General features: G+C 36.9%; 1 protein-coding gene across 3 annotated transcripts in view; it reads left to right on the top strand.

The window, feature by feature from the left end:
* The window catches only part of BLTP3B (bridge-like lipid transfer protein family member 3B), a 47,786-nt gene continuing 22,004 nt past the window's right edge, over positions 1–25,782 (top strand). For 2 of the 3 annotated variants that reach the window (XR_014616168.1, XM_084206222.1), the window contains exons 1-9: positions 1–176; positions 13,073–13,235; positions 14,333–14,371; positions 16,787–16,878; positions 18,433–18,622; positions 21,516–21,656; positions 22,185–22,355; positions 23,614–23,794; positions 25,139–25,222. Coding sequence is in view for 2 of the 3 variants with exons in the window: in XM_084206222.1 (XP_084062348.1) it covers positions 133–176; positions 13,073–13,235; positions 14,333–14,371; positions 16,787–16,878; positions 18,433–18,622; positions 21,516–21,656; positions 22,185–22,355; positions 23,614–23,794; positions 25,139–25,222 (1,105 nt within the window). In the remaining variant the exon portion in view is untranslated. Of the gene's footprint in view, positions 177–7,234; positions 7,382–13,072; positions 13,236–14,332; positions 14,372–16,786; positions 16,879–18,432; positions 18,623–21,515; positions 21,657–22,184; positions 22,356–23,613; positions 23,795–25,138; positions 25,223–25,782 lie in introns of all 3 variants that reach the window. The other variant, XM_084206223.1, reaches the window with a different exon arrangement.

The raw sequence follows: 25,782 nt of genomic DNA, 5'->3' as shown, positions 1-25,782 counted from the left end.
TCGAGTAAGCGCGAGTGGGGATAGCGGCTCCGCTCCCGGCGCTCTCCCCACCTCGGGCAGGGGCGGGCGCAGGGATGAGGCGCGTTCCCGGTCCCGGCTGGTCGTCGTGAGGGGCGCGGGTAGGCAGACACCATGGCGGGGATTATCAAGAAGCAGATCCTGAAGCATCTCTCCAGGTCAGTGGGGCGCGGTGCACCGGGCAGGCTGAGGCACTACGGGGAGGGGGCGACTGCGGTGCCTGTCCCGGTGAGCGACCCCCGGTCTGGGCGCTGGGCAGGGGCGCCAGGTCCATTCTGCGCGCAGAAGGGGGAACTGAAGACGCCTCCTCGTAGTGATTTGGAGGCGGAGGAGGTGGCTGGGCGCTCGTGTGGGGCTGTCCGGCGGCCACAGCCGCTTAGCTGGCACCTGCCCTCGGCTCCTTCGCCCAGTGCCCGGCGGCGCAGGCGGGGAGGGGGCTCGGTCTGCCTGGCGCAGGAGGGAGTCACCGAGTGAGTCACCGCCGGGCTCCGGCCGCCTCCCCGCCGGGCTGACGGTGCCCGCCCCCGCTGCCCGAGGTGTGCGAGGGGCAGAGGAGCGGGGGAGACCCCGACCCCCGCGATTGCCGGGCGGCGGGGGCGAGCAGCACCGCCGCGGTGCGCTGCTGGCCGGGGCTGGGGCAGCTCGGCCTGTGCCCTTGCAGCTCGGCTCGAGAATTCCGAGCTCTTGAGACAGCCAGCAGGTGAGGCCGGGCAACAGAAAGGTGCACGCGGAGAGGTGAAAAGAAGTTCGTGGTTTTCTGTGTGGCTGAAATAATGTCTAAGGTGCCTCGCGGCCTAAAACAAAACAAACAAACCTCCTGTAAATTTCTTAGCTGTCAATGTCGTGTGCTTGAAAGATGGAGAAATCGCAGAAAGTGCACAATCTGATTAATACAGTTTTAAAAAGCCGCATCAAGTTTCTCCCATTTTCTAAAGAGAAGCAAATACCTGTTAGGTACTTGATCTGTCATAATACCGTAGCGTTGCTAATTCTTCAGAGCTTACTTTTTTATCTTAAAAAATACAACCTGAAATACTTTTTTTTTTTTCCTTACAAAATGTTCTATTCCACTTTTGTGTAGCATATCTGAAAAGTGTTTATAGAGAAAATCAAACAAAATGAAGTGACAGATTGTCATTTGACTAATCTGTTGTTGATGCATACAGAGAACGTAATTCTCATTCCAAATCCTTTGATATCTCTCTGCTAAATGTGATGTATGGAGCAATAGTAGAATAATTTTTCTTCTCTGCCCTGCTCATGAGTTATGTAGCAGGGAATGCTGACAAAGAAATCTTCTCTTCACATGAAAATGACAGAGCACCGTATGAATAGAAATGCAACCAGAAGATGTCATCAGCCTTGAGTCAGTTTTCTAATCAGCAGTGCGCTTGGAATAGCTGGATTTAGCAGCTTGTTTCCTGTAGTGATACGTATGTAGCAAGCTGTGTGGGAAGAGAAGTGAGCTGTAGTCTCTGTGCTACAGGTTAACTGTAAAATGTGTCTGGGAACTAGGCGTGAGTAAGATGATTCGGTTTTTGTCCAGTTTTTCAAATGAGCAGCTGAATAGATTAGAACTAAGTACTTTGTCATGTTTGTGATAATGTGTTTGTGTGTGTTGTGATAATGTTTACTCAACAAGGCTCTGTCAAATGATTATAGCAGATTTTATCACTTCTGGAAAACTTATAGGATATATCCAGTGGTCTGTGGCTTGCAAGTTGAACTTGATGCTCATAATCCATACTATTCAAAGAGTGTGTTTGATACCTTAAATGTAGACAGTATTATTAAGCTCCTTCTTATGGGTATTCTTCATTACATGTTCAGATAATACCTTTACTTCCTGCAGAACAGGTGTTTCGGTGCTTTCAGGAATTGGTCACTCAGGAAAGCAGAATTCAAGTGACATGAGCCTAAATTTCAGGACCTTGATTTTTCAGCAAAAATTATAAAAATATTAATTCAGGATTTTCATTAATAACTTTTGTGAGAATGTGACTAAGGAGCCAAATACATAAGAAATTTCCTGTAATAGAGAGAGTGCCAAAGGATGCTTTCACTTTTTACTCTTACTATAATAGTTGCAGTTCTGCATTTTTCAGAGTTTCTTGAAACTGATGCCTGCTTGTCATCCTCAGCTAAGCAGGCATTAGTGGCAGGATTAAAATTTATTGGAAGAGGTACATATATTGTGGAAAGAATTACCCTCTTATTTTGATTTATTTTCATTTTTGAATATTTTATTTCCCTTTATGTTTGAACAAAGATGTGAATTTGTACCTTAAGTTACAGAGAACTGCTTTGATTTTTTGCCACAAACCACAGAACAGTTGAGGTTGGAAGGGATCTTTAGATCTTGTCCAGCTCCCCAAATCATCATTGATTTGGCAGTGTTTGCCATGAAGATTGCTGCAATATCTGTTAATCATGTTTTTACTCTTTTTCCTATCTAGGTACTGTATTTGCAAATTTGGAAGCATTGTGTCATTCAGCAATGCAGTTTCCATTCAGCAGTTCACAGTGCTTTTATTAGATGAACTGATAATGGACACTGGTGTAGAAGGAGCCCTCATCATTCTACATTTGTTAGACAGTGAAAATGTTACATAGGTATGAATCTTTAAAGTCTTTAAGAGAATAAGAAGATGACCCAAACTCCATTTTGAAATGCTTTCGATATCCAAATTACTTTTTACCTTTAGAGAGGGGTTTTTGTTTCTGTGTTACAGTTTAAGAGCAGTGAAGGTAATAAAGCTTATTTCATTCAGTTTGCAACAAATCTTTAACTCATGTCAGGATGTGGTGATGAGTTTTTTGCTTTTTAAGTCTTAAAATTTAAAAAAATATCCTCTATCTTCAATATGCATTGTTCTTTCCCAAGGCTGTGGTAGAAAATGGGAGGGAAGGGGTAGGAACAAACTATGTCTGTTTTGTTGTACTTCACATTATGTGGTGCTTGGTGTAGGATATGAAAATAAATGTATCAACTAAACTGAAGAGATGAGTTTGCCATTTGGAGGCTTGAAATTGTGACATCTCCGTGTTGTGTTGTGTTAGGTGAGGTTTTACTGAATGCACTTGATGGAGTGTCTTTATTTCATGTATGCCCTAAAATGGAACAAGTGTCTGGATAACAGCATCATCCTTTACAGAGGTAGGAAAGATAGACCATCCCTAGGAGAAGTCTTCTCTGTAGTGTTGGGATCACTTACTTGTACTGTAAAGGTCTTCCCCATTGAACTGGAACTTGTGTTGAATCTTCATTTGTGCTGTTATGTATTTTCAGTAGGTGAGAGAATTCTTGTTAAACAGCACCTTTTTATTGCAAAATTTTCTGTTCTGTGCTCTGCTCTGATGATTGCAGATATCCTTCAGTATTTCTTCTTTTTTCTCAGGCTTGGTGGACAAGTGTATGAAACGATGGTGTTAAAGATTTCCAATAGGAATCTAGACTGCCCTCTACAAGTTCACTGTGGGGTTACTATAATACTGTCTCTGTTTTTGAGGGGATCATCTCTATGGCAGGGGTTTCAGTCTTGGGTTTTTTGGATGGGAGGTGCACACAGAGATCAGGTATGACTAACTCAGACTTGTATAAGGGTGTTTTCAGGTGTTTTTTAGTTTTGGCTTCTAGTCTCATTGAAATTCCCTTTCTAGTTAATGAGCAGTCTGAGTCGTCTGTGTATTCACATGATCCATGCCTTTTTGTGAAAAACAATTTTGTCTATATGTGTAAGAAGCACGAAGGCAAACTTATAAACTTTGCCAGTCTGATAAGTAGCCACACTGAATATGACAGTCTTCACCTCAATTGGTATTAACGCTTAAGTTTATTAATGATAACACATAGTTCAACTTAAAAAGTTTTAGTTTTCCACAAAGAAAACAGTAAAAGGTTTTGAAGTGTTTGGTATGGCAGAAATTGTTTTCAGTTGTGTCATTAGTTAATGTTCTGCATGAACTTAGACCTTTGCTTTTGCTTATCTGAATCAATAGATGTGAACATACTGAGATTTCAATAGAAGAAAATTACAGTGAGTTTTGTGACAATTGTTTTCATTTCATAGTTAGGAAGTTATTTTAAAGCTCATAAGGAGAATGGTTGTACAAAGAATAGCATCTTAATTGTATGAATATCAGGAATCTGCTGGTACTGATATAAACAATGATATCCTATATCATCTGGTACAACTGATATGCATCCTACTGAAGGATTTGCCCTGCATATTGACCTGGTTTTATGGCAGTCAGACATGCCTGATTGGTGAGGACTGTTGTCCTCTCAAGAGATCCCAGGTGACTTCTTTTAGAGTAAAACAGTGTAACACCTTAATTGGGCTAGAATTGGCCATTTCCTTCCTGAAAGTAAATGACCAAAATTGTTTAGATGAACTTTGAAAATTCTGATAGTAGCAAAATAAGTAGGTTTTTTGGTTATTTTCAGTTTTGTATATTCCTTTTCTGTGTCACTTCAGTGAAAGTTATCCAATTCCTTTGGCCAGCCAAAGAACACAAAGTGTGTGCTTTTCTGCTTCTCTCTTTGCTTGTACTAATTTTGCAGAGTGTATTCTAGGTGACTGACTTCATTGCCTTGTGTAGTATGTGAGAAAATTGCAAAACACAATGTAGACATAACAAGCTCTGTTGCTCTGAATGAGTCTGTATTGTAGCTGAATGCTTCCAGAAAGTGTTAGCATTATGTCTGTCTTAAATGCTGCACTTAGGGAAAGAATAAGCCTAAAAAACTACAGGTAGTAAAGCAGAACTGCTTGAGACATCAGACGAGAAGGAGAAAGAGCAATTTAAAATTTCACTGTAATTCTGTATTTCTTAAATTCCTTTATGTTTGAAAATCAATACTTTTGATATTTAAGTGGAGACTTCATGCCAACAATTTCTTCTGTGTGAATGTGTGGATAATGTTCTGATGAGCATGTAGGAATCAATAAATGCTTTTTAAACAGAAATAAAAAACTTTCTTCTGTTTTTTTTAGTAGCTTCATGCATCATATGGCATTTTAAGATTCTGTAACAGAACATCTTCCAAAATTCAAACTGGCTGTGGTCCTTTATGAAATTATACAGGTATTTTGGAGATAAATGAGCAATAATGCATTTTCTGGAAAAAATCGAAATCGTTACCTTTATTATGATTTGATATTAAATCTTGTGTTACATCTCAGAACGACCTCTTAAGCTTTCAGTAGCATTTGGGTTAATAAAATAAACTCACAGAATTTAACTTGTCCTTTTCAGTTTGTTTTACTTTATTTTTGCAAATGTTTTATAAATCTAAATGCTGATTCTACAGACATTGTATTTGTACAATTAAAGTTCTGTTGAAGTCAGACAACTCTTGTGCATACATAATAAAAACTAATACATTTGCACAATCAAGAGGAATTAATCAGCACCATTTTAGTTGTATGTCATCATTTTCTTTAAAGAGTTCTCAGAATACTAGCAAGTTTCACAATGGAAATGATCTTGAAGATTGCTCTGTTCAAGTATCTGACATACTAGTATGAAGTATTCTTTGAGAAAAAAGAATATTTAAATAAAGCCTGTAAGGAATAAAATTGTCTCTTAAGGTCAAGTGATTATGGCGTATGTAAGAATCAAAACTGGCCCACAGTTACATTTTTTCAAATTTGTTATTTCTCCTGTCAAAGCCTTAGTGTTTTGAGAGGGTTTTTTATTATTGAAGCAGAATAAAAGTCAGTACTAAATAACTCCAAGAATGAGAGGTGCTTTTTAAAGTGTCTTGTTTTATTTTTTCTTTTTTTCTACAAGAAGATTGGATGAAGAAGATCAGATAGTTTCTGATGAGACATTAATGGAATCATAAAAGCTTATGCAAAGTGATTTACTTCACAGGTTTTTTTCAAATCATCAGAATAATTGCTAGCAAGTAATTGCTCAGTTATATCAAGAGTATCTTGGGTTTGGCCACTTGCACAACAACCCAGGTTTCTCAATCCAGTAACTCCTGTAGGAGTACACCTTTCTGGAGCTGGTGCTAACCAAGGTTCAGATCTCTTCATTGTTTTCTTTTTTGGTAAGGAAACACTGGAGAGGAAAGAGTTCCAGCTAGGCTGTGCTTTTTAGTTCTTCCAGCCTCCCTGGGATGGATGTATGAGCCTTGCTGGAAGAAGAATGTCCCCAGCACAGATTTGGTGGCACCTCTGCCATGCATCTTTACCATTTAGCTTGAGAACGCTGGAGCTTTGGGGTTTTTTACCTCAGAGACGCTTGCTCCTTCTGACTCCCAAGGAATTAACACTTGGATCCAGCTACCCAGGAATCTGAAAGTTATGTGGTTGCCTACTTCTGAAACAGTTTTCATCTTGTAGTATCTTCCATTACTGGGGGTCTGGAGACTTGAGGAAAAGAATAATTTGTAACTAGGTATCTGTAATTCACTTTAGTGGTAAATATCTTAAATTCTGTTCTGATATCCCAACAAACTACCTACCAAGGTCACTGTCCAAATGTTTGTGTTTTGTTGTAACCAAAAGGGTGAAAGTGTAGGAATTAATTATATTTAAACTGAGGTATCTCTTTGAAGTGAAGACAGTTAGCAGAGAACTTTTTTTTGAAGAGTTTATTGTACTAAAATTTCATAGCCTGCAAAATCAGACTGTCAAACATGTGCAGGTCTTTGTAGTACCACCCCAAGCACAAAAACAAATCTAGAAATCACATCCCCTACATCTCTAGAATCAGGTTTCTTTAGTGTGAATTTTGAATAGCTGAGGTTGAGACCCTGTAAATAGGAACAAATAATGTGTGAAATCTCAGGCTAGGCAAAACAAAACTGAAAAGTTGTCTCACACTTAAAAATTAAATAAAACCCTCTTATGCTGCATCTTTGGGCTATCTTCTTCTTCATCTTCCAAATGTACTTACTGAGTATCTCTGAAATGACTTGGCTACATTATATGGATCTTCTCTGCATGATTAAAATTTTCTTCATAAGCTCTTCATTTAGACAGAGCTCCAGTACTGTAGTATCAGACAGCAAGGGATACTCTCACAGGAATCTAGTGTTTTACACAGGTCTGTTTCTATTTGAATTCTGTAGCATCATGATGTGTAACAAACTGTTGTAACTGCAGTTATCTTCAGCTAAAACTCTCTTACATTATTGTATCACTCCTTTTTCCCTTTGAACTTGATCCCTTGTGTGTCCCCTGTGTCCCCTTCCCTGCAGCGATCCCAGCTGGCTCTGGTGGAGATTGGTTTGCTGTGAATATCCTTACTACCAAAATGAGTACCAGAAGCTTCTCAGAAGCCGTGGCAACTGACCACTTGCTTTCACCAGGAATAGGGGCCTTATGTCTGAATACCTTGCCCTCAGGTAACTTCCCCTCTCCCACCTTTGTAGAGTAAATGTAGGAGGTGGTATGTATTTATATAAATGTAGGAGTGAAGTGAGCTCTATAAAATGTTACTTGGGTTTCCACTCCTGTTTCTTTTTGTAATTTAAAATTATGTAAAAAAGGATTGTTTGTATGCAGCTGGATACAAGCAATTTAGATTCTTTGGGATTTTTATAAGTCCTAAACTAAGTTTGGGGTTGTGAACTAAATCAGCAATCCCATTATAAGCATAGGTTGACGTGTATTCTCTAAATGTAATCTGGGTATTTCCCAATATCTTTAGGCTATATGACATATACTGCTTATTATTTGCATCTACTTAATTCCTTTTCATTACTTATTGTGTATTAACTCTGTATTGACATATTTGAAGGATCAGTCAGCTCTTAAACTAGTTTACAGAAGAAAGTGACTGATTTTATTTATTTATTTAAAATTAAAAGAGTTCTTATAGTTAATATCTTATCAAAAAGATCTTACTTTGTTGTGGGATCTGATCAGTTAGCATTAAAAAAGATACCTGCTAATGTCATATAAATAAATGATACCATTTCCAAAAAGCAGGTATTGTTATGCTTCTACACCGTATCATTATTTCCTTATTTTAAATTTCTGAAGTTATTTTTCATCAAATGGCTTTTTTTTTTTGCATTAGGTACAGAATATTGTATTTTAGAGTGGTATTTAATAGTTATCAAGTATGAGCAAATTAAGGTGGTTTTTTTGCTGCCTGCAATAGGGAAGTTGTGTATGCATTGCCACCTATTGTTTGATCTATTCAGGACTTTATATTATCTTGTACTCACTGTATCATTGAGGCATGATGTATAGGATTGTCATGTTTGAATAAATTTCATTGGGGTTGATCATATTGGCCATTTCTCTGCTTGATGTGAAAAGACTCATGGAATAGAAAAGCTTAATATTGATCTGTGTGAGGGTTTATCATAAATGATAGGTAAATTGCTGGAGCAGTGTTTTACTTGCGACATGATTATTATTTGTGCAGTGCAAGCTCCTCATTTATGCACAGTGCTTGGCTGTGTCTGCACAGATCTGCTTCATGACACATAATTAGATAATAACCACTGATGACAGCAGCTGTCTCAGTTCTGCATGTACCCAAAAAGCAAGCAATACAGCTTTTCTAAATGGAAAAAAAAATAATGTCCTGTATGTGTTATTACAGAATTAACTAGGGAAAGCATCACGTACTTGGCGGAGATGCCAGTATTTGAGAAAGTGTGGAACAGGTCTTGAAGTGAGTAGGAGTGTTCTAAGATGTCTTCAGGAAGTCACCTGGAGTGGGAGTCTGTGCTGATGTCCTTCTGTGTTGTAATAAAATGGAAGCAATTATTTGGAAAGTGTCAGCAAAGCAGATATATTACTCAGGGCTCCTACAACGGGATGGATCAGGAGGTGGTGTGACACTGCACCAGGTGTATTGCACAAATATGGGTTGCTTGTTGAGCCAAGGTCCTAATTAGTGATCTCCCTGGAAAGGAAGATTAGTCCTTAGACTATGATAGGTCAAAAAGCGTGATAACTGTTGGGTGCTTGAGGTCATGTATAGTCACATGGAAAGTCCCACCTGAAGCTGTAGGGTTGTAGGTGCTGTTTGGGATTTGTCCAGTGTGCTGTAACTCATGGCTAGCCCGAGAGCAGTAGGTCCAGGCTGGGTGTGTAAACAAGGAAATGCCCTGTCCCGCTCCAGAGGGCTGGGCAGTGAGCACCTTCACAAAGTGCTTTGCAGGAGGTGATGCAGATCCTCTCCATGCTGTACATCCAACAGGCCATGCAGGGTTCTCCATCTTGCACTCAGACACCAAATACATATCTGACAATTCTGCAAATGTTCATGGTGAGATTAGATAAAGCATGTAGGAATTGGTGTGGAATGGCCGCAATACCGATGGGTAAAGGGTGATACCTTGCTCATGTACAAACTGATGTTGGAGGGTGTAACAGGGTGTCAGCTGGGTGTCACAGATACTGAGGGGTGTACTTGATCAAGCCAGTGATTTAAAATCAGCTATGGTTTGTGGTGTTACATTGGATGAGAGGAACTCAGTATACACTGTTGATCCCAATACTTTTTTCCTGTGGGAAATTTGACAGATAGTTCTATTCCTCTTCTATACTTGAAATCTTAAAGTTTGAAGTGGTATAGTGAGCTGAATGGTAGTAGACCTCCTTCTTTCTGTTACTTAGAGTCATGGGAAGGAAACATCTTCCTGAGAAACTAATTTGAAAAAGACTATTTTTCTTGTTTCAGAAATGGTGTAATATTCCTTAGTGATCAAATAACATGATTCAGCCAGGTTAAACAGTAAAAAAAAAACAAAAAAAAAAAACAACCAGTTATCTTCATGTTCCATTTTTGCTGTTCTATTATTGATCTAGTTGCCAGTGCTTAGTAGGTCATGGTTTCCTCTTTCAAAGCCTATTGTTTAAGCAGTTTGAGTTCATAACAAGGAGATAAGCAAAACTTGTGGCACATACTATGATTTAATAATTTATCATGATAGAGCATACATTTAGAGTCATATTGCTGAGGAAATTTTATTTAAAAAGTAGGGAAGGCACATGGTAGAGCTGGGGAAAACAGTTGTATATTCAGGAGGTGTGCAAAACAGCTGAGAATCTGTGTCCAAATGTGATCCAGACTTCTCTTATTTCTCTATTAAATCCAAACATTGGAGTTTCTGTTGTCAAACTTGACAAGCACCTGGTATTCCCTCCAAACCTTTGAGGCGCACTGCTCTAAGCTCCATGTGGTTTGTGGCCTTCTGTATACAAACCATAAACTTGTGGCTTCAGAAAAGTGTTCTCCCATCTTCTCTACCTCTTTTGGTTTTTTTGTTTCTATTTTCAACTTCTTGGCCATCTTCTCTGCCAGCATGGTGGAGCTCCAAGCCTGTGGTGTTACAAACAAACCTTTAGAAAATAAATATTTTAGGCAAGGAAATAAATGCATATTTTATGTAGGTTTTGAGTTATTTTAGGGGGGGAGAACTGAAAGAACTGTTGTGGTCCTGACTTGCCCATTGATTGTAACTTACTCCTCTTTGATTCTTAATACTGCACTGTTACTGTACAGTCTTTTATGCTTTTCACAAAACACTTAGTCTGTACTTTGTAAATTGAGGTTGAACCATCTATCTGTAACTGCTTAGGAGTATTTAGTGCATGTGTGTGTAGATGTGCCCGAAGGAGCTATGTGAGGCAGCTTGTGATATTGACAAATTCATATTTCTGGATTCTTGCATTTAAATTGTAAATATTTTACAGCATTATTCTACGTATGAAATTCAATATTAAAGTTGTATTGAAATCCATACTATCACATAGTAATTTAAACCTCAGATATGTTTTGAGAAAGTGTGGTTTGTAAAATTGAAAATCAATCTGTGAAAACAATTATGCTAAGAATATCTTCCCACAGCTCACCTGTTGAGAGTTTCCTTCCATGACTTTTGACATGAAGGGTACAGTCTTAACAGGCAGAGATCCTCTTATATCTGTCTCTTCTGAATGAAGAATTTAAAAAAAAATGTATATAGAGAAAGTGATGGTCCTTGAAATTTTTTCCCTGTCCTTCTGCTCCATTTTGAGAGAAACTGGCTCTTATTTTCTTTGTTGGAAGGATATTGAAATTAACTAAAAAATGGCTTTGCCGTTGCCATTCTCCCCCTGATTGGTATTTTGGTATCTTTCTTGCTCTGAAATTGGAAAACCTCTTTCTGTAGGTCGTGTGTGTTTCACTGTGATGTGTCTGCAGCTGTGACAGGATAATGCTTAGATCTGTCTCCAATCTGAGAGGCATTTCTGGTGTGGCTGAGCAACCGGGTACTCTGAAGGGGACTTCTTTCACAGAGCATGAGTCTCAGGAGACTTGTGTGTACCTCTGTGTGTGTAATGGCAGAATGGTTTTGCGTTTGCTGTGTAAATGTGACTTTGAAATGACACCAGTTTGTAATTCTTATGTTGACCCTTACATAGAAAGTCAAGACTGAGAGCTGCTACCAGGTGACTGAAAACACTCAGTGGCTGCTTTTTATCTTCTAGGAATTTTGTACTACCTGAGTCAGATGAGACTTTGCAATGGTTTCTGAGATAGGAAGTTTTATATTTTGCTGTTACTGATAGGTTTAATGAGGAAGGTTATTTAGCTCTTCTCATTATTCTTTCTTGTTGAAAGCAAGAAAAAAGGGTAACCAGAAAACAAAATAATTCAAGTCCTTTATTCCCCTCATAATGTTTCTAAACAGACCATTTAAAAGTACATTAGTTGCCAAGGAAAATACATTTATCAATACCCTTATCTCAATATATTTTTAGTACTGAAATTATGAAACTATATTATTCACAGATTAAATCTCATTGCTTGTGGATAATTTATGACTGTAAGCAATACAGTAACAACTGCAGCACTTCTGTCATAAGAAACGTCTAGTTTTATTTGCCAATACATAGTATTTGTATTTTGACAGGCTAGGTAAACACATTTTCAAAGCTAACTATCCCGGGAATGGAGTTGGGGAGTTGGACTCAAAAAATGCCTTCTTTGTTTCAAGATGTATTTGGAAACTGTTAAGAGGAAAAAAGAAAGCTTGCCGACCTTCTTCATCTTCTTCCACCATTTCCTCCAGTATCAGACTTAATGAGGACCTTGTAGTTCAGTTAGAAGTTGGTCTCTTGAATGGAAAGGAAGTGCTGGAATTGCCCCTCCTGGGGCATCACTGCAGAGTGATGTTCCATCATTGAGGACGGAGAAACCCCTTTGCTCTCTGCCGGGAGAATAGCAGCACCAGGAGATTTTGGTGGGAAAAGTCACAAAGCATACTGCCAACAGCGGTATTTTTACTCCCTGATCTTGTAAAACGACTCAATTCATGAACAGAAACAATTTTTTCATGACAGATTGAAAGTGTGGTAAAGTGTAGCCTGTTCTTAGCTTATGGTAGATACAATGCTACAGCTGTTGATTTGAAGGTAGAGAACCCATGGGCTCTGTCATGTTGTCTCACAAGGATGTGAACCATTTGACACAGTCACACAGATTGTTTCATTGTTTCAGCAAATCCTAGTGCATTTGAAATATAAAGTAATTTATATGTATGCTTTTAAGTAGTTACACTTTTTACCACATGGATACCATATTGAACTTTCAACATTTTATATACCTCATGCTGTTGTGTGTATGTGTATTTCTAATTTGTCTTTAAATTCTATGACTAAACCGAATTAATATTGTAAATAAAACTTTTTTTTTTTTTGTAAGGTTTTAACTAAATATAACAGTAATCTTAGGGGTTTGGGATTTTTTCTCCTTTCAAAAAATTAGAGCGAAATAGATTCAATTCTACTTTATACAGTTTAAAATAAATAGTTCAGTAGTTTGAGTCAAGGATCATTTGCTATTCTGGGTGACGCAAAAATTCGAAGATATCTCACAATATATTTTTGTTTATGTATATATAAATTGAGCTAATGAGATGAAAAAAATTAGGGGGACAAATCAATTCCATCATACCCTTTCTTTCCTGGGTGAAATTTATCAAAGATTTCTTCACCCCCAGACCATTACTTTAAGTTAAATTGTCACTGATATGCAAGATAACTTTGATTGCTTTATATGTATTTACTTAAGGTGTGTTTGTTTTTAGGTTCACCAAAAATCTGTCACCTGACAAGATCAACCTGAGCACGTTAAAGGGGGAAGGTCAGCTGACCAATTTAGAGTTGGATCAAGAGGTACTCCAGAACATGCTGGATCTTCCAACATGGCTGGCTATAAACAAGGTGTTTTGTAATAAAGCATCCATTAGGGTGAGTGTTTTATTGTGCTGGAGTTGTAATTAACCAACTCTTTTTTCTTTTTGTTTTGTCTTTGTAAACTTTGAAGCAACTTTGTATTAGTAGGAAATTGGGATAAGAACTTGATAAAATTTTAAAGAACAACAAAGATTTTATCAGCAATAATTTCTTCCTTATTTTTCTTTCCCATGTGATGGCATAAAATATGTCTGGAAATAATGAAAATAAGAGTGATTATTTTAAATTTTTTTTTTCTTCCTGAGTAGAATTCATTCCTGCATGTTTTGAAAATGTAGTAGAAGTAAAAGTTTGTATTTGTCTGCAGTACTTAGTCTATCATAATTATTTATTATTATCTTTTTTGTGTGTTCTCTCTTCACTCATCTTCATTTATTGCTTTCCTTCTTGTTCTGTTCCTGTTCCAAAAATACCTTTTGAAGGGATTCTGATCTCTGTGGGAAAGGTGGGAAACACAGTAAATCTAGTAGATACTGTGTTTTTGCTCATCATGGCTGCTAATAATTGAAACAATGTGTATCAATTTACCACATTGTACGTGGGATTAAGAAATGGAGTATGGCTTGTTCTTGACTGAAGTTACAATCTGGTCAAACATTAACACCTCCTTAGTCTTTTGGTGGGGTTTGTTTATGGGTTTTTGGTGTTCGTTCTTTGCTTTTTTTCCCCCTATGGGAGATTGTCCTAATTTTTCTAAATGCAGTGAACTTGATCTTTTGTTGCAGGTATCCAATTAGTTGTAGGTCAACAAAGGAAATGTACATTTTCTTTCCTTTTAAAGGAAATAATGTGTAAGGCTGTGATGCCTTTTCTGATGCTTGACAACTCACTGTTAAAAGAGACAGATTCTACTTTGTTCCTTTTTTTTTTTACTCAGCGATAACTAGATTTTGAAGTTCAAAGTTTTTAACACCTAGTGTGCATAAATTTACCACACAGAATGTTCAGATGAACGTAATATTTTGAGAGTAATATTATGCTGAGTTCAGAAGCTAGAAATATAATTTTTATGCCTAGAACACATTCTGTGTGATTTATTTTACTGTATTTTTAATATTTAATTTGCTTTAGAGTAGTGTTTTCTCTTGCAGATACCATGGACAAAATTGAAAACACATCCCATCTCTTTGGTGAGTTTTGAAATAAACTCTGAAATGTACTGTGTGTAGCAGAATCTATATCAAATATTTATATAGTTCTCTTGATATGATCTTGGAAATAACTAAAATATTAATAGGCCTTTACTAAGTGTCCTCTGGGTAGCAGCAGATCAAGGCAAAATGCCTTAATGTTTTCCTTGGTAGGTTTATTTTCTTAATCTGTGGCTTCAGTGTAATCACTGTAATGTTTGACTGTTAGCTCACTTCTGTCACGTGTTTAGTCATTGCATGTTCATTTGGGTTTACCTGAAGGGTAGTTATTTGTCCAAATCCTCCCTTTTACAAGTTCCTGCCTTTCTTTTGGAGCAGTCTTTTCTGGGACTTTTCAATTCTACGTCTGTATTTTACATAGTGATCTCAGCTAGAGCAGGTTTGACACACATAGCATTTATAGGGTTTTTGTAACCACCTAGGATTCAGCCTGGATATAAATAGGAGGTAAAATGTGTAAATAGAACTCCACAGCAATTAGAAGTCACATTAATTCTTGCATTTGTTCTGCTTTGTTCTTTAATTTTAAATATACTAACAATTGTGGTAGCATCAGAAGTAATGTATTTGATGAGTAAACTTTCTCAATTGCATTTGCTTAAGAGTGAATATTCCTTTAGCTGTCATGTTTCCCAGTTTTGCAGTGAATGTGCTTGTAATTCCTTCATTCTGACTCAGACTTGGGAAAGACATGTTGTTTTAAATAATTGATGCATTTGCTAGTGACCCAGTTGGAATGTACTTATGTCTGTACTGCTTCTTCCTGAGACTCAGAACTTAAAGTCTGGTAATGCTGAGGTGGGATGATTCAGCCTCTTGGCTGTGACATGCAACTGCCAAATTAGGAAATGGGTTTAAGCTGTGCTATTCTTAAACATGACACACTTTGACCTATGGTAGCAAGGCTCTGTTTGGTTAGCTCCTGTTGAACTTACATTAGCACTCTTTGAGGCTATAATAACTTTCAAGGTAACCTTTTTCACATAAAGGTGTCCTTGAATGAGTGCATTAAATATGTAACAAAAGTTCACTATTCAATGGTAGATTGTACAACAGCCTTTTTGATTTCTAAAGGAAAGTGAATTTGGTGGCCCAAGTGCCAAACCTCAGCCCTTCATGGCATCACTGAACTTCTGGTATTTTGACAGGGATGGGGAGGAGGGATATTTTTGCTACTGAGAGTTGAATTAAGTTGGAATAGCATCCTCTGTTAGCACAGCTTACTGGTTAACTAGAACCCACTTGTCTAGCCAAAGGCACTTTCACTAAGCTGAGTTGCCCTTTGTGAGAATCAGTCTGTTGACATAGTGGCACATACTGTTTGTTCATGTCCCAGTTCTGGTTTTATATGATAAACAGGAGAGTTTTGAGGAGTGATTTTGAGCCCCAAGGATGATCTGCAGCAGTTTTTAGTCTATCCAAGTACGGAAGTTGCCAGTGAAAAAAGACTTACATCTGCATCCAGGCATTCTTCATTACCTCTTTTTTATATTGTACAATTTTCTTGAATCCGTGTCCTACTGTTCTGTGCACTAGTCATGTACTAAAGAGAATTTTTAAAAGAGTGGTCAAACATCCAAAACTGTTAGGACAACTAGGCGAAATCTTGGCTTCCTCCCCACCATCCTCAAACTAAGGGATTGGGTTTTTCTTGGCTTTTTTCTCTGTTGTTTTCAAGGAAAGATAATCATTGAGACAGCTAAAAAAAAAATCTAAAATGTCCAAATTTACTCTTAGCAGCTATTGCTTCCCTTTGAGCATCAAAATTCAGGGAAGTATAAATAAATCCAGACTATACACTTCATGAATTTTTTGGTTGTAGTCAGGTTTTCATGGATAAGAGTAGCACAGAAAAATGATGAGCAAGCAGATTATGACAACAGACATGATTAACACAGTATGTTAATAATCTAGTAGCTAAGGCAAGTTGAATAATGAAAAATCTAAAGTTGAGGACAGAGGGGTTTTTGCTATTTGTCTGACCTAACAGCGTAAATGGGGGAATTTAGAAGGGGTAGTAAATGTTACAGTTAGGCAAGGAAAAAATCTTAACTGCTGTGCTTTGAATCAGTTTGCATTAAGTATTTCATTGAAAGAACAGCCATATAGAAAGAAAATTCAGATAACTACACATTAAAGCATGGCTGTTTTGAAATTCAATTTTTGAAAATTTATGTGTTGGATAAGTAATATTCAGGGATCAAGAATTTAATGATACAATATTTGACTGGTGCATTACAAAAGTTTGTGAAAAAATTGACATGGTAGGAAATGTTTTATGTATATTTCAGAAAAAGTTCTCAAGTGACCTTTTTCATTTGGATTTTAGTTCTTCATATGTCATCTATTTACTTTGCTACCTCTAAGGTCTCCAATTTTGTTTTGTTTTTCAAGTCCTTGGATAAAGTTGTAATGGAAATGAGCACATGTGAAGAGCCACGTGCCCCTAATGGACCCTCTCCTATAGCAACTGCATCCGGGCAGAGGTCAGTGATGGTACCTACGTGTAATTGGTCACAAAAGGTTTGGTGTTATGTAAAACAGATTGACTATGTACTTCTGAAAATTTAAATTTTCAGAAGTACATAGTCAATCTGTTTTACATAACAGGGTATATAGGGTTGCAGCCTGCCATTCCCATCTCCTCCAAAATTTTATTTTATTGCTTGTGTGTGAAGTAGTGTAGTGATAATGGAGTTATCCAGGCCCAAGACTGGAGAGAAGATATGAACTAGATAGAGAGCTTGCAACGTAGGTGTTGCAACAGGTGCAACTGCTATGTCAGATATTTAGTGAGTTTAATTGATATGAAGTTTTTTAAAAATGAATGATATCTTGCCTTCATCTGTTTTTGAAATTGCATAAAATGTTCATGTGAGTTTTAAAAATTTTTCTTTTTTTATTTGTTTTGTCAAAAGAGTTTTAAGGGTTGTTTGTTAGTGCAGTGTTTGAAAGTTCTGTTTCCTTAATTGTATCAGCTGATTCTCATTGGGAAATTTCATGCACACTGTGTAGCCCAAAACTTAAGCAATTTGGTGGGACAACACAACAACATTACATCAGTGATTTTATGTCTTTTAATTTCCTTTACACAGGTTCAAAACATTTTTCCGTGGTCACAGGGACCTATATACAGAGAAATAAATTTGATGATACAATATTTTTTCTTGTAGTAACTTTACAATGTGTAGAAGTAGTCCATGGGCCTCTGTGTCTCCTAAGGTACAGCTTGATAATCACAGCCATAGAGATTTTGTGTAGGATGAAAGTTAAAAAAGGAAAAGGAATGACAAACCACACAAGTTTTTTGGTTTTTTTTAAAACAATCAGAAAAAAAACACAAGAAAACAAAAGGGTGGAAATTCTTAGATGTTAAAATAATATTTAATATTCAGTTTTCCATACACTAATAAAAACATTCAGAATGTATAAGATTTTTATTAAAAAATTATTTACAATAGCTTAATCTTTTTTAATACTGGAATGCATGTTGATTTACTGTAGAATTGTAGCCACCATTTAAGATGCCTTTCTTTATAGAATGAAATAATGCAAATGCTTTATACTATTTTGAATATATGAAAGTTTTTTTTTTTAATGGACAACATATTTTGGCTTATAGATATAAATACTAACTGGACTGGAATTGTCAAGTAATTAATTTGACATTAATTACTCCTTATGTTTATAAAGAAGAGTAAGCTTTCTGCATAATGATGTAGACTGCTTTTTTAATGTATGTATAATAACATATAATACATACATCCATGTAATTTAACATCAAAGGATTGTATTCAATGTTATACTTTGTGTAGATTGATCTTAGTCAAATATATATTCTTTAATTCTGTAGAGATGAGGATCACAGAGTGAAAATTATTGTAAACTGCATCAAGTGTATTGAGCAAAAGTTGCTAAAGTTGTGGAATACGTTAGTAACTTCATTTATTTTAACATCTGTTTCATAATTTATTTAATGTGTTTAATTTTGTGCCCTTTCCCTTGGTTTATATTTAATATGTTGGCATTTCACTTTTTAGTGAATATGGCTTTGCTGAAAAAGTGGTAGAAGGCATTTCAGTTTCTGTGAACTCCATTATAATAAGGATTGGTGCAAAAGCCTTTAATGCTTCATTTGAACTTTCCCAGCTGAGAATATATAGTGTAAATGCAAACTGGGAACATGCTGACCTCAGATTTACCAGAATACAAGAAGCTCAACGAGGAGAGGTAACTTTTACTAACTTTTTTTCCCCTTGTTTTTGTGGTAAAGGAGGAAGTTGAATTGCAACCTTTTACAGGGTAGAGAACATGCCATTACTGGGAATGCTCAGTGATTTCAGTTGTCCTTTAGAAGCACAAATATGTAAAAATGGTGGATGTGAGTCAGATCAAAGAGCCAGCGTGGACGCTTAGGCAAGAACAAAGACCGGGGCAAGCAGGTGTATGGTTTCCCTCTTACATTCTCCAAGTGAATGACAATGCTAAAATGCAAACTGAGCCGGACTTGGAGAGTACTGAAAGAACAAAGAACAGTATATTAAATATGGAAGGATAAGAAGTTTTTTTATGGTTGTTGTTAACAGCAACAGGAATTATATTTTACAAGTTTTATCTGGTTATTTATGTGCTTGTGAGAGTTTGCCTGATAAGGATTTTTTTTTTCTAAAGCAGTTCTAAATGAAATTTAGTCGAGTTCTGGTGCAATTATTTTCTTGGAATACCTAAATCATCTGTATATGTAAAAAAGTAACAGCAGTAAAGAGTATGTGTTTCTACTGTCCTGAAGAGTAGCACATGGAAGTGCTAGTTTGTTGTACATCATTCATTTGCCTTCTCCCAGCTAACCAAAGTTAAATGTATACTGAGTGCAAGGTTGAATATAAATATTGTATTCAGGGAGACTTTTTTTAGAATACATCTGGCCAGCTTACTCCAGAGTTAAGGCATCTTGTAGTTGATTTTTATGCAGGGAAAGAAACCCCAAGAGAATATCAGTTAAAAATACCACAAGAGTAAGAAGTTGAAAACTGTTTTTCTGACAGTTTTCCTTTCCTGCCTATCTGTATGCTTATGCTCCCATGTTAATGAAGTCTGAATGGGAAGAATTAAAGTTTGACTAGATGGAGTTTTGTCTTGGCAGATTTTTTGATTTTGTAGTTTTTAGGAAGAATTTGATTCTGAACAGTTGACCTGTACACAATAGAGCTTTTCTTGGGAGAGTGTTCCTTTCCTATCCAATTAATACCAGAAACAAATTTCTAGATATTACAGTGAATGATATGTTAGCAGCAAATTGCATGAAAAGGTGAAAAACCAAAACTAGTGCTGTACTTTGAAGATAACATGTGCTGATCCATATATTTAGGGCATAATCATTTAGCTTTGCACTGTAGCTACATTATTAATATAATAAGCAATCTCCTTAGAATAATTTAACAGCTTTTGATCACACTGCATCTCCTGTATGAAGAGGATATGTATTCTGCTTTTCTGGAAAAAGTGTTTCAGGATGCTTTGCACTGCACTTTGTATCTTGCTCACTTGGTGGAGTGTACCTCCTTTCCAGACACACTGGGTATGATTTCCTTAAGTCTCTGCATTTCTCAGGACATATGCTGTAAGGTTTTCAAATTGACAAGGGAGAGTGACACGTAAGAATAAGTCATATACCAAACAAATTCTTCCATCTTGCTCTTTACTCATGGCTGATCCTTGTTTCTTCAGAGAGTAATCATAGAATCATTAAGGTTGGAAAAGACCTGCAAGATCATTGAGTCCAACTTTTGACCAAACCTCAGCATACCTACTAAACCATAGCACTGAGTGCCGTATCCAGTCATTTCTTGAACTCTCCAGGGATGGTGACTCTAACACTTCCCTAGGCAGCCCATTCCAATGCTTAGTCACCCTCCTAGCATTCTTCCTCATGTCCTTTCCTTATCCTCCCCTAGTGCAGCTAGAGGCCGTTTCCTCTTGTCCTGTTGCTAGTCTTGTAGTCTTGTCTCCTGCCTGGGAGAAGAAACCAGCCCCCATCTTTGTGCAATCTCCTCTCAGGCAGTTGAAGAGAGCAATAAGGTCACTTCTGAGCCTTCTTTTCTCCAGGCTAAACACGCCTATGTCCCTCAGATGCTCCTCATAAGATTTGTGCTCCAGACCCTTTACCTTCTCTGGGCATGCTCCAGCCACCTCTGTGTCTGTGCTGAAGCGAGGGGCCCAGCACTGAACAGTCACTCTGCCCCCAGCCTGTGGTGTTGCCTGTGGCTGTTGTGACCCAGGTGCAGGACCTGGTGCCTGGCATTGTTGAATATCATAAAATTGTCCTTGGTCCATCAGCCCAAACTTTCCAGATCCCTCTACAGTGCCTTCCTACCCTCCATCAGATCAACACTCCCAGCTTAGTGTTGTCTGTGAACTTAGGAAGGGAACTTGATCCCATCATCCAAATCATGCAGGAAGGAGTTTTAGGTTAACTAGAATTACTGGTTTTCCCTACTGATATCCTGTTTATTCGATGTTCTCCACGATGTTCCTGCTGGACAGTCGTTCATTTTTCCATATTTGATTTTCAGTGTCCAGCTGTACTTGATGCTCTTGTGTCATCATTTTTCTAACACTTGCTTGCTGTGTCTTCCAGAAATCCATGTAGTGGATTCAGAGCTTGTGGGGTCTGCGTAGCATGCAGTGTGCTCTATGTTCAGCTTTCTCTTTTAATTGAAATAAAGCACTCCAAAAAAACCTCTCCTATCCTGTAGCTTTGCTTCCTCCCCTGCCCTTTTCTTATTTAACATTTTGAAATTAAACTAAACAATAATTTTTTTCCTCTCCCAAAAGCAACCTAGTATGCAATAGCTGTGACCTTTATTTTCTTCTGAATATTTAAAATGCTGCTTGTTACCTCAGCCTGCTTAGAAGTAGGTTAATATTTCTGTGACAAGCAGGGTGAGGGCTCCCTGACACCTTTAGGTGAAATAACGAGTGAGTTGTATTTGTTCTGACTGTATGGCTCATGTGAGTTTTTGTGTACCTATGCACAGATGTGTACATACACATGCACAGGGCTAGGTGCAAATAACTGTCATATTGCATCAAGGTGTTTTTCTCTTTTTTTCTGTCTTTAAAGGTCTTGACTTTTAAAGAAATCAACTGGCAGATGATCAGAATAGAAGCTGATGCAATCCAGAGTTCTAAGCATGAAATAATGAGTGCTCCAGTTCGACTGATTACTAACCAATCAAAAATTAGGGTCACGCTTAAAAGAAGGGTAAACTTGAGAAGTTTGAAGTCTTATTTTATTTTTTTAATTTTTAACTCATGCTCTTAATGCATACATGTACATAGTAAAGATTTTACATTTAGGCCATATTGAACGTAGAATTCCCTGAACTAAATTTATAATAACATGTAACTGGTAAGATTGTAGAGTTTACAAGAAATACTGCAGGCATGTTTTGAAAATGAAGACCTTATATAGGTCCCATTAATAAAATGGTTTGATCTGCAGAGCTTTGTTTATTGTTGTTTATTTCATTGTTTTAGCTCTCTAGATTCTGGTAATATTTACACTGCTTACATTTAGAGAAATGCAGCAGTTTAATATCTGATGCCTGTCAAATACATACAGTGAAGCATAAATATACCGTGTTTTAGGTACTTCTTAATAAGAGGAATAAGATTTAAAATAAAAAATGTTTGTTACTGCTTTTTGCATTAAGCTTTTCTTTACCCCATGTATTTAATATAAGAAATATAAGTACTTAGTTCAACTTCTTTAATTTTTTTTTTTTTTCAGTTAAAAGACTGTAATGTTGTGGCATCCAAACTGGTTCTGATTCTGGATGATTTGCTGTGGGTTTTGACTGATTCCCAATTGAAAGCCATGGTGCAGTATGCCAAATCTCTTAGTGAAGCAATAGAGAAATCAGCAGAACAGAGGAAAAGCTTGGCTTCTGAAACGGCCCAGGTATGAGAGTTGATTGTCTCACCGTATCATTATCAGGTGTTCTACAATACAACACAGTGTGGTTAGTTGTGTTAATTTATTTTAGAGAATGTTCAGTTACTCATTTTCATTTAGCTGTGTATCTTCAATTATACTGGGAATTAATCATAGTTTAAATTGGTCTTTACTTTGCAAGATTTTTTTGTATTGATGTTAACTGCAGAAAAAAAAAGTACTTCTATTTATTTATTCATGTACAGAGTGTTTAGACTTCTGTATTTACTTAACTCTTTATTGACTGTTTAGTAAATTTGTTCTCCAAATATTTTATGGTTACGAATTTAAATAATTAAGACACATTAAAGTAACCTTAATATGTGGGTAGATATGCTTACTATAATAATTTAAAGTGCTTGTCCAGTTTGTTCTCATGGTACTGAAAAATTAGCTTTTATTATGCAGCTCTTATGGAATATATAGTGAAAACCAATTCTACTTTAAATATATTTCTGCTGGCATATCTGTGCAGTTATGCTGCATGTAAATCTTGGTGTTCTTCAGCACATAGAGCAGGCTAGACACTGGGCTTTGTGAGTGTTGAGGGGAGGCACCTCTTCTTGTCTGGGAAGAAGCAGGACAAGTACACTGATAGAATATAAGTGCTATAAAATAAAACGTGATTGATTACTGAGTACAGTCAGTTGTAGAGAATCTCTTAGAGTAAAGCCAGTGTACTGTAATAGAGAGTTCAGTTCTTCTGCTAGCCCTGATGCCTTATGCAGTGATGTGAAGGTTCAGCAACAGCAATGCAATGGTTACCTGCTCTTGAGCAAGGAGGTTCTGATTCGTCAGTGCCCTGTACTTGCGTCTCGCCTGTTCTCTGGCACTGGCACTCACTTATGTTTGACCCCATCGTGATGTAGCTTGAGGAACTAAATTAGCAGAAAGGAGCCCATTGTTGGTTTAGTTCCCTCAACAGCTTGCAACAAAAGTTATAAAAATACCAGTGCTGTGAGTGACAGGGGTGTAAGGAAGTGTGAGGAATGGGGAGAATGGGGTGTGCCCTGGCAGTGCAGTACAGTGCACACACCCATTAACTCAACTTAGCTTTATTCTAAAACACTAAACTTAAATCTCAGGAATGATCTGAGGGGGAATGCATGTCATGCAGATTTTTTCCTTGTTTCAGATGCCTGTTTTTTGTAGGAAGACAGATACTTATGCTTGAAAGAAACAATAGACATTATAAATTGATGTGATTGACTAAATATTTTTTCAGAGCTCTGCCCCTGCACCGAGCTCCCAGCAGGTGAAAGCGCACCAGACAACAGCAGCACCTGATCAAAACGATGCAATAGTAAAATTGTTTAATGATTTTGATGTTAAGGAAACTTCGTATCACTTAGTAATTTCCCACTTGGACCTACATATATGTGATGATATCCATTCTAAAGAAAAAGGTAATTTTTTTTTTTAAAGTTGCATGTATATGAAATCTATGAGGAATAAAATAATGAGAAAATAATAATACAATAAAGTCAAGAGACTTTAGTTTAGAGGAATAGTTAGAATTGTCTCCAGTGTCTATGGACTCATGTGAAGCTATTTAGGTGGCTCTGTTAGGACAGCATTTCATTAATAAATGCAATTACTTTAGAATAAGTGCAAAACCTAAGAGTGCTAGTAGCATCTGTGCTTTTTTCTGCCTTCTAGGAATTTAGTCTATCAGTCTGACTGTTACTGCTGGGTTTTTTTCTTTTATAAGTTAATTGGGTTATGAAGAATGCAGTGACAACATTTTTGTGGCTTGAAGAGGTCACTATACAATCTGTTTCTTTAATACTCTTATAAATGCAAACTAATAAAAGAGCAGTCCTCTTTGTGTTACTAATTTAGACAATTTGATATGGTCTACAGCACATGGAAAGAATGGAACAAGTGTCCTGTGACCTTAAAATTTTGTATGTAAATCTTGTACTGCTTCTTTTTAACAAAAACCTATTGCATGAGTCACATTTGGAATCAGAAAAAAAAGAAGACAAATAAGGGCATTTTTTCATGCCTTTCAAAAGTGATCATAGAGTGTGAGATATTACTGTGTATCTAGTTACTGAAAATTTTATGGAAACATACAAGGTCTACTACATTGCTAGTCTTTGAAAAAATTATGGAAACATACAAGGTCTGCTGAAGAAGAATATGAAAAACATAGGGTTTAATAAAAATGCATTTCCTTGGTTAGGAAAGAGACTTTCAGAAGACCCAAGCATGAGGCTCACTGGCTGGAGACGTATTTCCTTACATGCAGTGTATCTACTGTGGTTGGAATTTATCACTCCTAGTGAGATCTTTTTATTCGTCCTTTATTTTTCAAGTTTAAATTCAACAGTGGAAAAAGTCAGAAGAGCAGATTCTCAGAAGACCCCTTCACTGCAATATTTGTCAAATAAAATTATCTAGTATTCTTGATAGTAAATGTTGACTTCAAAGACTGATCATAATCATATATTCAGTATAAAAAGTTTTGTTTCAGAAAAACTGCAGTAATGTGTTTTCAAGACGTTGTCTTTTTAGTAGTGTTGAAAACAGCACGCAATTTGTAAGTAGTACAGAAATTTGCAAGCTGATCTTTAGAAACCAGTGAAGACTATCTGAATGAAAATTTTGAGGGAAGATAATGAGATTGTAAGGAAAGACAGTAAAGGGAAGAAAGTCGGTGTTAAGTGTTTAAAGGATTACAGCAGCATGAGAACTAACATGCTGAATGGAATGTCTGCAGGGCCAAGCATTGTTTTGTTTTACAGATCCAAACAGACGTGTTACAGGAGGGGCCATGCAGCTTTCCTTCAGCTATTTAACAGTGGACTATTATCCATTTCACAAAGCAGGTATGAAAGCAGGCCTTTTATGAATTACCTGTGACTGTGACTTATCTTGTCTGAAAGCTAAAAAAAATTGTGCATACACATATACAGCTTGGATTATAATGCTCAAACCATTTGAAATGCACCTTTTCACTTCCTTCTATATGCCAAAACAAACAACAAAAGCAACAATCTGGGAACCAATTTAATTTCTCTGAATTAGCTGTTTTAGGCCAAATGCTTTTCACTGTTTTGTTTGGTCATCAAAACAGTGTTTACACATTTCTGACGTGAAGAGAATTTTGTGTTGACAGAGGAAGGCAGTATTGCATATTGAGAATTCAGTAATTGGATATTAGCAAGAATCAATCTGTTAGATTTTGTTCATATATAGAAAACTATCATTTATGTCCATTTCCAATCAGTGTTTTGCTTTTTACATTATTTTGCTGAACAGGAACTTCAGTGTGTAGAGGCTCAATTGTGTAGCCTTTTGTTAAGCAATGTTATTAAAAAAATGTTAAAAAAGTGTTTCTCATAAATATTTTCTAGTAGAAATCTAAAAATTTTAAAAGAGGATACAT

This window comes from Fringilla coelebs (genome assembly GCF_963513975.1).
Source record: "Fringilla coelebs genome assembly, chromosome: 5".
NCBI classification, from domain to species: domain Eukaryota; kingdom Metazoa; phylum Chordata; class Aves; order Passeriformes; family Fringillidae; genus Fringilla; species Fringilla coelebs.
The sequence above is the reverse complement of the archived record's forward strand: the minus strand, read 5'-3'. Positions and strand labels throughout refer to the sequence as shown.